The sequence below is a fragment of the Castanea sativa genome, chromosome 3 (assembly GCF_040712315.1).
Source record: "Castanea sativa cultivar Marrone di Chiusa Pesio chromosome 3, ASM4071231v1".
Lineage (NCBI taxonomy): Eukaryota > Viridiplantae > Streptophyta > Magnoliopsida > Fagales > Fagaceae > Castanea > Castanea sativa.
In genome coordinates this window covers 22,736,769-22,753,062 of record NC_134015.1, presented here as the reverse complement: position 1 = coordinate 22,753,062, position 16,294 = coordinate 22,736,769, and the positions used below count along the sequence as shown (strand labels likewise).

The 16,294-nt window shown below is 32.8% G+C and overlaps 1 protein-coding gene across 3 annotated transcripts; it reads left to right on the top strand.

The window, feature by feature from the left end:
• The first annotated feature begins 12,151 nt into the window (after positions 1-12,151).
• Positions 12,152-16,024, top strand: LOC142628099 (protein TIFY 6B-like). Of its 3 annotated transcripts, none has more exons than XM_075802075.1 (7): positions 12,152-12,518; positions 13,407-13,588; positions 14,049-14,212; positions 14,322-14,412; positions 14,553-14,868; positions 15,092-15,155; positions 15,593-16,024. In XM_075802075.1, the coding sequence occupies exons 1-7, from the start codon at positions 12,431-12,433 to the stop codon at positions 15,732-15,734; spliced, it is 1,047 nt and encodes a 348-aa protein (XP_075658190.1). In that variant the 5' UTR covers positions 12,152-12,430; the 3' UTR covers positions 15,735-16,024. The 3 variants fall into 3 exon arrangements, with proteins under 3 accessions (XP_075658190.1, XP_075658189.1, XP_075658188.1); XM_075802074.1 differs by having other exon boundaries at positions 13,977-14,212; XM_075802073.1 differs by having other exon boundaries at positions 13,974-14,212.
• The last annotated feature ends 270 nt before the right edge of the window (positions 16,025-16,294 follow it).

Sequence of the window (16,294 nt, the reverse complement as noted above, 5' to 3'; positions counted from 1 at the left end):
TTGATCGATCGAAAATTAGATTCGACTGATCGAGAATCACAGAAATCAGATTTTGCAGAATTTTAAATTGCATATGTGTTGGAATAAGGACCGCTGATAATTGTTACGGTATAATGCCAAGTATAAGTCATAAGTGTTATAAGATTTTGTATTTAGGGGGAGAGCTGAGAGATTTTATATTTAGGGGGAATTTGAGTTTTTATATTTTTTTTGATATACTTTGATGTATCTTCTGTTTATGTGGTTGTACATATTTATGTCTACTATTCTTGTTTCACAAACATTGATGTGATTCTTGATTATGATGGCTCTTGATGATGAGTTTATTCATTATGATATTACTGTCTTTCTTTATATGTTTTGTGAATAAAAGATCAAATTTCTTTTTTCTTTGGATTTGAATTGTATTTTCCATACATGCATTTATGGTTTGTTTTCAGTGTTTCGGAAATTTACAAGTTAATTCTTTCAACAGTTACTGTCTATACTAGCAACTAATAGTTAGTAGTTGTGATAGAATTGTATTAAGGCAATACTTTGTTATTGGGCTGATGTTTGATTTGAGCAATTCATTTTGTATGTATGTTTTGTCACAGATTGACAAATAGGGAGATTGTTAGGTTTTAAAGATTTAGGAGTAAATGTTTAGAATTCTATTTGAGTAATGCCACAGCCATAAACTATTTTACAACATTTTTACACAATGTTGATGTGGCCAACCTCTTATTGGTTTTCATCTAAGCCCACCATTAATATCACTTTTTTATTTACCAATAATCACTCACCACATCAGCAGTTTGTAAGATTTTTTGGAAAATAGTTTGTATCTCTAGTATTATTCATTCTATTTTGTATGTATTGGCAAACTGAGAACATGTCTAGTCTATGTGTTAGGCATTGCTTTAAGGTGTATGTTTCAACCTTCAAGTTTGAGCTAATTGTAGAAAAGAGAGTTGAGAATCTATCAAGCTCGATCGATCAAAAAACTAGGTTCAACTAATCAAGAATTGCAGAATTCAGATTTTGCAAAATTTTAAAACAAGGCCCAAGTCTGCAAAAACGTTTAGGGTTTTAATCCAACTTGTTCTCATATAAAAGGGAAATCCCAGCTATGTTTTGAAGACATTTGAAAGACTTATGTGTTATTCCTTGTGAGATTTGAGAGGTGTTGTACCTTCTAACTACACAAGTGTTTATTGGCGCAAGATCTACAATCAAGCATTGGTAGAACCTAGTTGCTACTACAAAGATCAACAATTGAAGGTGATTTGAAACATTTGAGTGGGATCTCAAAGTCACAAGCGTGGATGCTTGTGTTGCAGTGAGTCCAAAAAGAGAAGGAGTTTGTGGATTCAGAGCTTGCAGGTGGTCGTGTCAGTAAGTTACTACTGTAGGTAGCAATGGATTTAGGGTTAAATCTGATTGTAAAAATTTTGATTTTCTTATAGTGAATTTGTTTTACTTTGAGGATAGTTAGGTTAAATTCTTTCTAAGTTTTTACCATGAAATAGTTCGTTTTATTGGTTTTTCAGGGTCATCATATCATGGTGTTATTTATTTTTCACTACATTGCATGATATGATTTATTATTATTTGACTTAGATCTGAATAATTAACCTAAGTAATCACTTGGCTAATATATTAAGTAAACAATTTACTTTAAGGAGTCTAAAAAAATAAACACATTGTTTACAACAGTGAAAGGCTAGTTAAGTAATGATTAACTTGGAACCTCACACAGCTCATGAACGAGCATGTCACATGCATGGAAAATTGAAAACAAGTAAAGATTCTTGAAGACACACACCCATGAGGATTATGATGGTAAATTTGGAACCAGAAATTCTTGGTGAAAATTATAATGCTTTAATTCATGTAAAGAAATATCTTTATTTACAATGGTAAATGAGTAGCTAACATATGCAATGATTAACTTGGTACCCCACTAAGCTCATGAACGAGCAAGTCACATGCATGGAAAATCTTTTATTGGATCTGAGGAATCCAAAAAATGTACCTAAATTTGAGGGTTAGCTTGCCATGTGACATAAAACAATTCAAGATTACAGCACGTGACGATGATTGGTCAATTACATACATACAACTTCCCATCCATCGAAGCCTGAAAAGGACTCAAAATCGAAGTGAATTATTGTGTAAAGATGCCGGCAATCAACAAGCAACAATTTTTTTTTTTTTTGCTGAATAACAAGCAACAAATTGCTCTCTGGCTCGAGAATCAAAGAAATAAGAGAAACTCTACAATATAAATAAGTTAACTCTACAATATAAACATGTGCAATCCATTCATCCAAAAAAAAAAAAAAATGCGACACAGAAAACTTGAACATACAAATAGTTTTGAAATTGGGAGTACAGAATAAATTTTAAAAATATGTTCTTCAAAATTCCTCAGTAACTTTTTTTTTTTCAACGTGAATATGATTAATGGATATAAGGACCATATATATTTGATTATTTGTGTCAGTCTTAAGTCTTAGTGTTAGGGGTGGCAATGACAAATTCTATTCAAACTTTTCCTTTTTGGGGGGGTTGTCTTGTTTTTTTTTTTTTTTTTTTATGAAATTTTTTTGGGGGGTTGTCTTGGTGGGTATGTGAGTGTGATTTATCATCAAAAAGGCTGTCAGAAAAGAGGAGGGGAAATGATCACATGACTGTCAGAAAAGGAAAGCAACAAGTTTAGGATCAATTCAAAAAAATTCTCACGTTTAAATAAATTTTCTTCCACATGATGTGGGCTCCAATAACTTTGGTTAGAGCAAGCGTAAAAAATTGAAAAAAAAGGAAGAGATTAATTAATTAATTAAAGATATGCTTTTAGTCATGAGTGTTCAAATCTAAAGAGAAAAGGTGAACTTACAAATTAATTTATTAAAAAAATTATTAGTATTTTTAACTTGTAAGTGAAGTCCTTCCAAGTTCTAACCTATGCTCAAAACCCGGGTGAATTGGTTAAGTAATGTGAACTTACTATCATTTTTATTTTTTTGGTGCGCGGTATAAGTTATTCGAAAAAATGGGGAGAGATTACAATTTTATGTTAGGTAATACGTGTGAGTGAAGCTTCACATTAAATAAGTGAAGTTCAATATTGAATAATAATGAGAAGAATGAGTAATTAATATAACATATAGAGACATTTTAACTCAAAAGGCCTAAGCCCAATGGATATGTGGATTATGTTATATTAACTACACATTCTTTTCATCAATATTTAATGTGGGACTTCATTCTACCTCTTTGTGGGACATGAACAAGTCATACTTGCTCCCCCTTATCTAATGTGTCTTTCCCTTCACTAGTGCATCATCCATGTGTTGGGATCGAAAACATATGGAAAATACAATTTGTATTTTATACAAAAACACGCAGTGGAATAAAACGGATCTACTTCATTCATATGAGATAATTGCAACATTTGAATTTTAAAAACAAAGAGCAAGAAGACGTACCTTGATGCAGCAATAACAAGCTCAAAGTTGCTATTAATTATATTTAATACTACTATATAAATATAATTACACTCTAGGCCGTATTAAATAAAATATATCCCAAGACTTTAGTAAACATTTAACCAATTCATGAAAATATTCGTAATAATACAAAGTCATAATATATAACCGTCACTTTAAAGATTACTACATCTTGATTCTTGAATACCCAGTTTAATCCTTTAAGTTATTCACATATATATTTTATGAATCTAATTTTACATAATATAAACTTTAGTATCTCTTTATTAAAGTGGTTAGGCATATTACTCTGAATAATCAAACCCATTAAACTTATCTTAAGGGAATATTTTATATCTCTATAAAAAAGTTATGAATTTTATATTGAGAATATGTGTTCCTTCAACATTACGTGTGGTTGCTCAATATACTGAGATTTTGACCATTTGTTTGGATCTCACTCCTGATATATTAAAGCAACTTACATTTCATGATTGAGTTCATTATTCACTTAGGATTGACAGTTCATGTAAATGAAAGTCGTGAGATTTATTTTTATTCATTTACTAGTTGTTAATAAAATAATAAATCTTACAGTGGTGCAGTTCAATATGTCTTATACACTTAAAACGTATTAACATATCAACTAGAAGTCTTCACTTCCATGCCCAATTTCATCACCGACTACGAACTAAGATTCTGAGTTTATAAAGAACTTGTGATTTATATTTTCTATGACAAAACTACATAAATCACATTTTATGCATCTCAAGGATTATATGATAACGTCCAAATATTCATGTTGCCATTATTTTAGATAATAATAAAACAATTTATTACATATAATATAATGTCATACATAGCAAACAATAGGCTTTTAGAGTACTAATCCTAACACCATGGGCCCTTCGATTGTCAACCTCACATGTCTTTTATCCTTCATGGGAACCTCGCACCTCGTTGTTGTCTAGCACCATTGCCAATAAAACTCATTTGTTGGGCCTTTTCCAAGATTGCTTGTGTGGGCTTTATGAGCTTATTTGGTGCAATATACTGTCTTCACTCCAATTGCCAAAGGGACTCGCCTTGCTCCATTTGAGCAAGGGCTTCAAGTACACACCCTATTCCCACTCTAACTGCAAGAGGAACCTTGATAACCTTGCCCCACAGTTCTGATACCACTTGTTGGGTCCCAAATAATATTATTACCAATATAAGCAATCTATAATAACAATCACATACAAGGACAAAAATATTTACATGGAAAATCCTTTTTTCCTTGAACAAAAAAATCACGGGACAAACTTAGAATCAATTCACTATTATTAAATCAATTACAATATTTTTCAAGTTCATGCCTAACTTGAGATCCACCAAATACAATAATAAATCCTCTAGTATATGTTTCACGACTAAAGAAGATCCCCTTGTTTTCTTTGCCCTCACACACACTAATTATTTCTCTTAAAAGCGGCAACACTTTTCTCTCTCCTCTTTATTTCTTCTCCACACACAACTATCTCTCTTGACTGTCTTTTTTTTTTCTCTAAGTGGCTTCCTCTTGGTTGCTCTCTTTTCTCTTGTGCAGCTTCCTCTTTCTCTGTCTCTTCTATATATGGCACACTCCAAAAACCTAATATATATTGTCTTTATATATTACACGCATAGCCACCCTTTTAATTATTTTCTTAGGAACACATGGATTCCTAACTTAACTTATATAAAAACACGAAACCTACTTCTCATAGAAATAGAATTATGTGTGTCCTACAAGCTTATTACATGGGCTATTATAACAATATGTGGGCTAGATTTTTTTGGTGTCGTGCACCCAAAAATTTCCCCCTCCAACCCACCAATGAGAGGAGATTTTCAATTTATCTTTTCAATTTAAATCCATGCTAGTCAAGCCAACACAAGGCTTGACCTTCTTCATTATCTTCGCTAGCAACTTGAACACCTCATTAATGTCAATACCTTTCATTCTCAAATAATTAATCTCATCTTGGATTTCCTTAATCTAATCTCTTGGCTTCCCCTCATTAGAAGCCCCATTATTCTCGAAGCTGATAGTTTGATGTTGTCCATTAGCTCTCTTCTCTTGAGGTTCACCAATCTCTAGTGAAGGATATTGCTCCTCCTGTTTAAGACCTCCAAGGTATTTCACTTCATCATCATTCCATGTAGACTTAGCATCTTCATATTCTCCATTGCCTATCACTTCCTCTTTTAAAGCACTATCAGGAAATGAGAATCTCACTCTCTTGGTATCAACACCATTAATTTCAACTCTCATCTTTTGAGTCTTCTCAAAATCTTTAATCTCATTGAACTTTTTCTTACAAGTCTTCACATGAGTCTTGTTCATACCACAACAAGCATGCCCTCTTGCAACAACTAATGATCCCTTACTAAGTTTTCATCTTCCATTGCCAAGGTGGTTACAATAACCTACTAAGATCTATCTCTTGACTGTGACCTATCATTAAATTTTAGATCATTAGGTCTTTTATTTATACCTCTCATCTTGTTCTTTGTGACAAAAGCTTGATCTTGTGCATTGTCTATATTTGCATCTCCCTTGTGAACCTCCTCACTTGAAATCAAATCTCGAGTATCATTATATTTAAGTATGCATTTTCCTGCAGAATTACTCATTGCCATTGTTATGGCCTTCCAACTATTTGGTAAAGAAGCCAAAACAATCAATGCATGAATCTCATCATCAAATTCAATTTCCACTAAGGATTATTGATTTGTGATTGTATTGAACTCATTCAGATGCTGCGCTATAGGAGTGCCTTCTGCCTTCTTTAAATTAAACAACTACTTCATCAGATGCACCTTGTTGTTAGTCGACTGCTTTTCATACATACCAGACAAAGCCTTAATTAGACCCATTATGTTTTTCTCCTTCACAACATTGTGTGCAACTAATTTTGACAGAGTTAATTGAATAACTTCCAATTCTTGTCTATCAAGAAGGTTTCATTCTTTATTCTTCATCCTTCATAGTATCAGGTTTCTTCCCAAAAAGAGAAATACAATTTCTTGCCATAGAGATAATCTTCTATCTGCATCCTCCAATACCTAAAGTTTGTTCCATCAAACTTTTAAATCCCCGAAGCCTTTTCTTCTTTTCCGGCCATTGCTTCCACTCAAACTCATGCTTTGTTACCACTTGTTGGAGAGATAAACATATAGAGAGGCAAAGACTCACATGTGAGAGGGAAATTGCTAGGTTGCATGTGTGAGCGAAGTCCTACATTGAATAATGATGGAAAAAATGATTAGTTAATATAACATAATTGAGCACATATTATTGGACTTAGACCTTTTGGGTTAAAGTGTGTCTCTATATATAATATTAATTACTCAAGGAAGCTCCTCAATGTGTTTATCTCCCCAACATTTTAGCATTGAAATATATAATAGAAATTAAATTTTGGAACTTCAGTAGTGCTACTCAACTTGAATTTGGTATTTGGAGTGCCAAATTTTGGAACTTCATTGTGATTTTGGCATGAAAAATACAATTTTGGCTATTTGAGAGCCTAAATTTGATGGTAAAATATTGCATCACTTCTGCGAGTTTTGATTTTGAATTTGAAAATGAAGATGTCTACTTTAATTCCAAAATCAAATTTTGCAATAAAATTGATTCAACCATTTTGTTGACATTTCCCAATGAAAAGAAGCCTCGAACCTCTAGAATTAATTCATACAAAAATATGTAATTTGAAATTTATTCAAACTAGAGGTGGTAAAAAGTAGTACATTACTCTCATAGATTGTTGCACAAGGCATTGTTATGTGTATTTGCTAAGGAGTATAAGAGAATTTAGAAATGTTTATATAAAAAAAATGATGTTGAGAATCAACCTAGTAAAAAGATAAGGCTCTAACATGTGATAGATGTGGTGAATATGCATAACCTTTTGGTGAGTTCTATTCACAACATATTGTTATTCACCAAGCTGTTGCTCCTTATTCACATCAGTAAAATGGAGTTGCTAAATGAAAAGATAGAACCTAAAAAAAATTAATGAATGCTATGTTTATAAGTTTCGGTTCACCTTAGAACTTATAAAGGTAAGCAATACTTTCTATTATATTCTCAACGAGTTGCCTCATATGAAAACCAATAAGATGTCTTATAAATTCTGAAAACTAGTCGCAACCATGTGCTAATTAATAAGATGTCTTATAATTTATGAAAACTAATCGCAACTCAGCACAATGTATGAGAATATGCAATTATTTTGTAATTAAATATAATATATAATTTGTAAAAAAATATTCGTAAAATCATATATTAGAATTAGTCAACTGTAACAAAGTGTTTTCTCATAAGAGAATTTTATTTTATATGTATTAAAGTATTAAATAAGAAATGTTCTTTATGTCAAACCAACAAAGGGCAAGGATTTTTTTTTCATCTAAAATAAATAGTGTCATATTGCTTTCTTTTTTTAAGTAATGAAATTTTGTGCTCTCTATAAATAAAAAATTTATATATATATTTGCTTTCTTTTTATATTAAAATTGTTGTATATATAGGTATATACATGGATAGGTTGTATTAATGATGTTTGAGTTTAGAGAGTATTGTTTCAAAAAGTTGATAAAATGAAAATTTAAGTTCTGGAATTTTCTAAGTGAAAATTCGAAATTCAGTATTTTCGATAAGTCAAAACTTTTACCCAATCAATCGAAATAGTAAGGAAATTCATCCTAGAGTCTCTGCCTATTTCAATTAATGCTCGATCCCTATTCGATCGATCGAATATCGAAAAGAGCATTCGATCGATAGAAAGGAACTCTTGATCGATCGAAACTTGTAAAATTGAGTTTTTTGGTGACTATTTTGAAAGTTTGAAGAGTTTTAAAGCCTTGTGAATGGTTTTATGAAACATTTTAACTCTCCATACGTGTCTTTTGATGAAATATAATCCTGTGGGTATAAATAGAGATTTATGTTCACTTGAAACACAAGAAATCCTGTGATTATTCTCCATAATTGCTATCTGTAGAATCCAACAACTTGGTTGTATCTTGGGGACAAATTTGCGATAATCCTTTAGCAACAAGAGTGTGGGGGCAAATATTATCTAAGGATAACAATTTTGTATCTTCAAGTTATCTATTTCTGTTTGTTTATTGAGTTGTCATGGTTCTTCCTTTATTACTTTGTGTATTGTTACCAACAAAAATTTCCATCTACTAGTTCATGAGTTAAGTCGCTAGTGATAGAATATAGTTGGGATTAAGTTTTTCCAATCATGATAGTTAGAAAAGAATGAGAAAAATATAATTTTCCCACCATTCAAAAAACTGTAACTTGTAGCCTTATATTTTAATGTTATCTTTAATCACAAACCAATCTATCTCTTTTGAAGTATACAAAGTACAATCATCTCTCTTTTGGAATACATTTCTTATCTCAATACATTCATAAATATAAATTGAATTAAAACATATCCATATAAAGATGCTTTGCAAACATATAAAATATCATATAAATCATTGCTTAAAAATGATTAATTGGATTGATTAAGAAAGCAATATGTTGTTAATAATCTATTGAGATTATTTTTTCTGCAGAAGCTACAAACTCGACCACCCAAAAAGATTATCAAATAAACAGTTATTATCAAATTCTAATAATTAAGTTTTTATAATAATAATAATAATAATAATAATAATAATAATACAATTGCAAAAGCTAAAATATGTTATTCATCCAATTATTTTTGTTTGACTAATATTTGCTTTTGTTTGAATAAGTGGTGCTATAGAGTATATCTTATGCAGTTATTAAAAGAATTAAATTTACAAAAAACTACAAATTTGTCTATCCAAATTGATTTTAAAATGAACAAAACTAAATAAAGCCTCATAGTTTAACATCTAAATAGATCATTGAAAAAAAATTAAAATTCCAACTTGCAAAACAACTAATTATTAATCCAAATAAAATCAAACCAATGGATTAAAGAAAAATAACTTGTGATCGGGAATCATAATACCAAAATACCCAAGTATAAAAATCAATGCAAATTTGTCAAAAAAGAAACAAATGTGATGTGACAAGTGGCTTATTCCCTCACACATGAGAACATGAACTTCAACTCAGACCTGGTTTAAAAGATATGTTGGTTCCACCTTTATTTTGGCTCAAAGATGGCACCCAAACTAGGGTTGTCCAGGGGCTGATCTGGGTCTAGTTTGTGCCCAACCCACAATTGACCCGATCAGATTAAATGGAGAAGTTCCAGACCTGCCGCCAACTGCTAAAAGCCATCGGCCAAGTCGATTTGGGCTTAGGTGGGCGGCAGTTGGCTTTGATTTTGATTGAAACACAAAGATGAAACGTTGAAGTTTGATTCCTGAAGAACAAAATCAACAAATCTACAAACCCAAAGAGTAGATCTATAAACCCAAAGAACAAATCCACAAATCCAAATAACAAAACAACAATAGACAGTAATTCCACAAATAATCTAACCTAAGAGATGAAATAGAAAGATTGAACCTAAGAGATGGAGGCGAAGACGAGCTAGCGACGTTCCGGACAAAGAGCGAAGATCAATGACGAAGAGCAAAGATCAACAACGAAGAGGCAGAGATCAACGATGAGCAGGATCGATGAAGAGTTGAGATCATGAGACTGAGAGGAGAGAGTGGGAGTAAGAACTAAGAGTGAGACAGTGAGTTATGAAAAACCTTTAAACCCATTTACATGGCGGTTGGGTTAGGTGGCTTGGGTATTGGAGGAAGAGACCCTCACCGGATCCGCCGGAATCAATTTTGGAAAGTAAGGACCTGTTGCTGATCGTCGGAGTAGTCGGATTGGGTGGTGGATGGTTTGGGTCCGGTTGGTTTGGCCGGGTGGGTCAAATTTGTGGGTTGTTTGGATAGCCCTAACCCAAACACATACAAAAACCATTTTTCTCATAGGAGAGGGTATGAATTTTGTTCTACTCCTACAAAACTTCACATCCTCTACTCATTGGTGGGAATCAAATATATTATTGATAAGACCAAATTGATTTTGAATTCCTTCTCTAAATGATTTGTAAGTTATACACTACGTATAGAAGAGAAGTGTTAAGTCCATAATATTTTCCCAACAAATTCTAGTTGGCAGGTTGTTACAGGTCTTTAATTTGAATCCACCATTAAAATTACTTTCTTGCCTACTCGTAACAGTAAACAATAACCTGCTACATAGAATTTGTTGTGAAAATATTGTAAAAATATTGTAGATATCATATATCCATATAGAAAGGTTATTTTTTCTTGTTCATAACTTAGCAAAACAGGCCATTTTGAGTTGCTAGGAAGAAAACATCCCCATCTCATACGTTCTTAATTTTACGTCTCAGAACATGGTAGAGTAGAGATGGGTTTGGACCCTTTTTATTATTAATTTAAATCCTTTTTTTAAAAAAAATAATTAGTAGAGAATTTAAAGCCTGAAGACCCTGAACATTTAAGCTGAAAGACCCTGAACATTGAAACCACAACAAAAATGCCAGGTGAGCTACAACTAAAACAACTGCAAGGCTGAGTCAAAGTTTGGCCTTTTCTTTTTCTCTTTCCCCAGAAAACTGTAAAATCTATTTGCCTCTTATTACAGCGTATATGTCTTGATAGTAGTTGTACACTAGTATATTACCTAGTACGAAACGGCCAACTACCACACACCTGTGTACTGTTCGTTACGTAGCATTTTGTCACCAACAAAACAAACAAACAAATAAATAACATATCAAGTTTTAAAAGAAGGCGAGTTTTACATCAGAGGCTCCCCGATTACTCGTGGCTGTGCCTGTGGCGTGCCTCCCACTTTAATCCAAATTCAATTGAATTCAATCCAGTCATCCATCAATACCGTAATAATTAAATAAATGTTATCATCACATATTTTATACCCGTTTTGAGAATTATTATTTTTTCTTTCTAAAAACAGTATAAATAAAAAGTAAAAACAACATAAAATAAGCAAGAGACTCACATCAGACCTGTAAATTAAAAAAAAAACCTAATAAGTTGACTTATATTCAAGATTTAAAATGCATACTTTGTACTCATTGCTAATTTTGACTAATTTTCTGTCTAATAAAACATATTAGTCTTTTTTGCTAAAAAAAAAATACAAATTTTATTACAATTGTTTTATGTGACAAATTGTGAGTGATGGAGAAAAAATAGTCAATCTATGTGATAATGACAAATAATTTTTTTTTTTGTACAATGACAAATAGTTAATCATATTCTATTGTGTAAGACAATTGTTGTAAAATATATGTGACATGAAATATATTGTAAAAAACAAAATTTGAAAAAAATAGAAATGGGCGATGCAGTGAGTAGTTAAGCTCATATAATAATTGGTAAGAATTTCTCATATTAATAATTTATAAAAGTATTGTAAAATAGATTATAAGATAACATTAGTTATAATTAAAATTTGTCACGTGCTATACACGTGTCTATGTCGTAAAAAAATACGGTACCACCGACAGGTGGGGTACTACCAAGATGTACCAACAATCAGTGAATTGAAGACCTAAGCACGTGGTACGGTACCGGACCAGCCGGTTACTATGACCGGATATATCGGTAACTCAACCACCTGCTGATAAATATATGTATACATGTTCTTTTAGAACATAAACACACAAAAAAAAATAAAAAATAAAAATAAATTAACGGCTAAGATTTCATTAAAAACCACTGCTCTACACGCACACATTTACATCTCTGAATTCTCTCTCTCTCTCTCTCTTCTTTTTGCTGTAGTTGAAAGCTTTTTGCTTTGCCTCTCTCTTTTGTTCATGTGAAGAAGGAGGGTTTGGTGGGTTGGAAGAAGTGGCTTTTTGGCTTTGGATTTGAGGTGAGGTGGGTTTGCTTTGAAATTCTGCTTCTTTTTTCTTTTCTGGGGTTCTGTAATGGAGAGAGATTTTATGGGTTTGAGTTCAAAAGAACCGTTGGCTGTGGTGAAGGAAGAGATTAACAATGATGGCTGCCAAGACTCTGGTATATTATTATTCTTCTTCTTATTTGATTAGTCTTTATTTTTCTTCTTCTTCTTCTTCTTCTTCTTCTTTTTGCTCTACTTTGAATATTTGTTTGTTCACTTATTAAATTTGTTGCAAAGCTTCACTTATTGTTATTCTCATTTGAAAACTTGAATTTTTTGTTGTTGTTGGAATTATGGGTGTCTGTTTAATTTTTATTCTAGTTTGTAGTTTGCGAGTGCATGGAATTGAATTACTTAAGACAGAATAAATGGCTTTTTTTAGTTTTTAGGCTGTGGTTTTTTTATTTTATTTTAAGAAAGAACTTCCCTTCTCTCTCTCTCTCTCTCTCTCTCTCTCTATTTGTGTGTGATTCAGAAGGCTTTATTTGGACAATACCGATTAGACCTATTTTTATGTCTTGGCGCTAATTTATTTATTTATTTTACCCCAAAATAATTTTCTTATTTGAATTGGAGTTCAATAAAGGTTTAAACTTTCAAGTTTATACTTTATTTGGATGACAACATGTGGTAGTAAATTGTATGTTTAATATCCACCTGGTCACTAGTAAATTTGTGAATCCTTATTAATTTTTTCTATTGATTTTACTTGTTAAACTGTTTACAGCAAAAAAAAATAATCTGTTGATACCAAGAACTAAGGGAATAATATGGTTTTTGCTTATTTTTGTGACTTTGATGTTCCAATCTGTCACTGCAATCCAGCCCAAAAAAGGATAAAGAAGGTCTATCTCTTCAAAGTTGTCTCTTTTTTTCTGTTCTATTTTTTTTTCCCTCTCTTTCTTCTCATTTTTGTTTTGTTATGAAGTGAAAGGCATGTAGTGTGTATAGCTTATTATTTCTGGACATTTTCTGAGGATCTCTGGTGTTTACTAAATGTGTAGGAGCACAGTGGCAGTTCTTAAACAAGGTTTCTGCCATTTCTCATTTGATGTCTTTCAAGGTTTCTCAAGAAGACAAGAATCAAAAGATTTCTCCTGACTCTCACAGGTCATCTGGATTTATGTCTATCTCAACTACAGATGCTTTTGATGCTAGTCAGAAACGGTCTATGGCTGAAATCCAGGTTTGATATTATTCCATTTCTTGTTGATATATATATATATATATATATATATATATATATATATATTATGAGGGTTTTTTGAGCATTACATGGAAATGAGATCAGAATGCTTTATTTTCATAAATAACATTTTAGAAAAGTTTAATTTGTTTTAACCTGAATTTGAACCAAGTCATTTTTGTTGCATAAAAATGGATAATTTAAATAAATAAATAAAAGGGTTAAGGACTTTATCTGTGAGAGCCTTGGAGTGCTGATATTGGTGATATAAGAACCTTTTCAAGAACCCCCGTTACTTGGTTTATCAATTTGATATTGTTTCCATAAGTCACATCTGATATGTTGTTGCCCTTCCCCCCATGGGTTTTCTGTTTTTACTATATAGAAGTCCTTCAATCACAATAGGCAAGGTGCGAATCATTTTTCCCTGACATCTTATCCTGTGCAACATGATTTGAAGATGTTTTCTGTTGGAAACCCCTTCTTCAAGAATCATTTTGCTACTACTGGGCAGAATTTGGCTGGTGTCAATGTGAAGCAACAGTTACCTGGAGGGATTCCGGCTACGGCTCCACATTTAGTTGTTCCCACTGCTGCTAACATTACTGGGATAACTGAACCATGGTATTTTCTTTGATTTTGTCCTTTAAGCACTTATTTGGTGACCATTTTTTGCTTACAACTCTATAGATATTTGGAGATTAAATGTCTTATATTGGAATATCTCCTGTAGGAATGGTTTCAAGGCCTCTGGGTCTCCTGCTCAATTGACCATCTTTTATGGAGGTACTGTGCATGTCTATGATGACATAACCCCTGAGAAGGTATCCTCTCTCTCTCTCTCTCTCTCTCACACACACACACACACACACACACACTAAATGCACAGAACACGAACACCACAAGCTGGTTATCAACTGCATCTTGGGTCATAGATCGGCTTAAATTGGGGTGTCTTTTCCAGGCTCAGGCTATAATGTTGTTGGCTGGGAATGGATCTATTGCTTCTAATACAGCACATCCAAAAGCTCAAGTTCAAGCACCTAGCTCAAAATTGGCAGCTGCTGATGGTGTTACTGTGAATCAGCCCATAAACACCCACCCTTGCTCTGGTCTTTCGAGTCCCTTGTCGGTTTCTTCACATACTGGTGCCCAGTCAGGAAGTGGATCCACTGGCAATGATGAGGTGATGGCTACTAAAACCACTGGAGCTCCAACAACTCCTGTTAGCAAAGCGGTGCCTCTGCAAATGCCTAAAATGGTGGTTTCGTTTCCATCAGGTAAGACCTTGTATTATTGGATGGTTTTGTACATATTTGTTGACCTCAAAATAGAACTTTGAAATGAAGAACTCCGTAATCTTGCAATCTTATCTTTAACCATACTTGAATTATATCCTAGTTATTCTAATTATTGTGAACACTTAAACATGTAGATGCTGTGAACAATTCTTAACTTATTGCAACACCACTTCATAAGAATGACATTCAATTTTCCATGCAGTTGCACCTGTTCCACAAGCACGAAAGGCATCCTTGGCTCGATTTTTGGAGAAGCGCAAGGAAAGGTCAGTTATTGTTCTAGCACTCTCTCTCTCTCTCTACCTTAGCCCTTGAAACAATTTAGATAGTAATTTATAAATATAAACCTTCTTATGTAAGTTAAGACATGATTAATTGTGTTTGCTATCTACCTATTTGCCTGTTAAAGGAGCCATCTTTAAGCATTATTGTGAGGTGCTGTGTTGAATTGGATTTGGTTTGAAAGATATTTGGGGCTACACAACTTTTGAGAGTAGATATAATTCTCGCTTGCTGCCAGCAAACTTGATTGTAGATTCAGTAGTTCACAAAGGCTGGTTCTTTGCCTGGATTTTAAAATTTGAATTCATATTGGCACCTTAATTCATGATTGAAGTGTACAAGCAAACATACTTATTATTGTTCAATAATCTGGGGCATTAGAAAGCTGTTACTGATTTAAGGCCTTTCTTCATGGATGCAGGGTAATGAATTTAGGGCCATATAACCTCAACAAGAAATCTCCTGAATGCACTGCCCAAGAATCCAATGGTGCAAATTTCTGTGCCAGTCCTGCAGGTGCTGGTCCTCTCTTGGAATGCAAGGAGGGTATCCAAGGTGTATGAGAGGTCCAATTAGGAAAGGATTATTGCAGATTTATGTAGTAAGTTAAAGATGTAAGCAGACGGATTCTATTTTCTCTCAGAACAACTGTAATTCTGACTTTAATTTGAAACTTAACTAAGTTTCTATATATATATATAGTTGGTGTAGGGCCTTTTCTTATTATTTCGGATGCAATCATATCATTGCTCCCGACATCTCAATGTTTAAGTCCACTTTGCAACTATTTAACTATATTGTTACATTGTGAAATTATTGCCTAGTGTAAGGATTATATTTACTGTTTCTTCCAGCTCATGTTCTTGATCAATGTTAGTCTAGTTTAAGTATAAGCTCTCCCTTATATTTTTTGATAGATATGATGGTATTTAAGCCTTAAGTGTCTGCTCCATAATAATTGTTCTTTAACAGCTAATTGGAACCATAGGTTCCTCACCTATAAATTGGGTGTGATTAAATTGTAATTATTTGTTAGGCTAGTTAGGTTAGGTATTAGACTTTTTACTTTTGGGAATAAAAGGGAAAGGGGTGCCAATACTCCAGCCTGGACGTTGTGTGATTA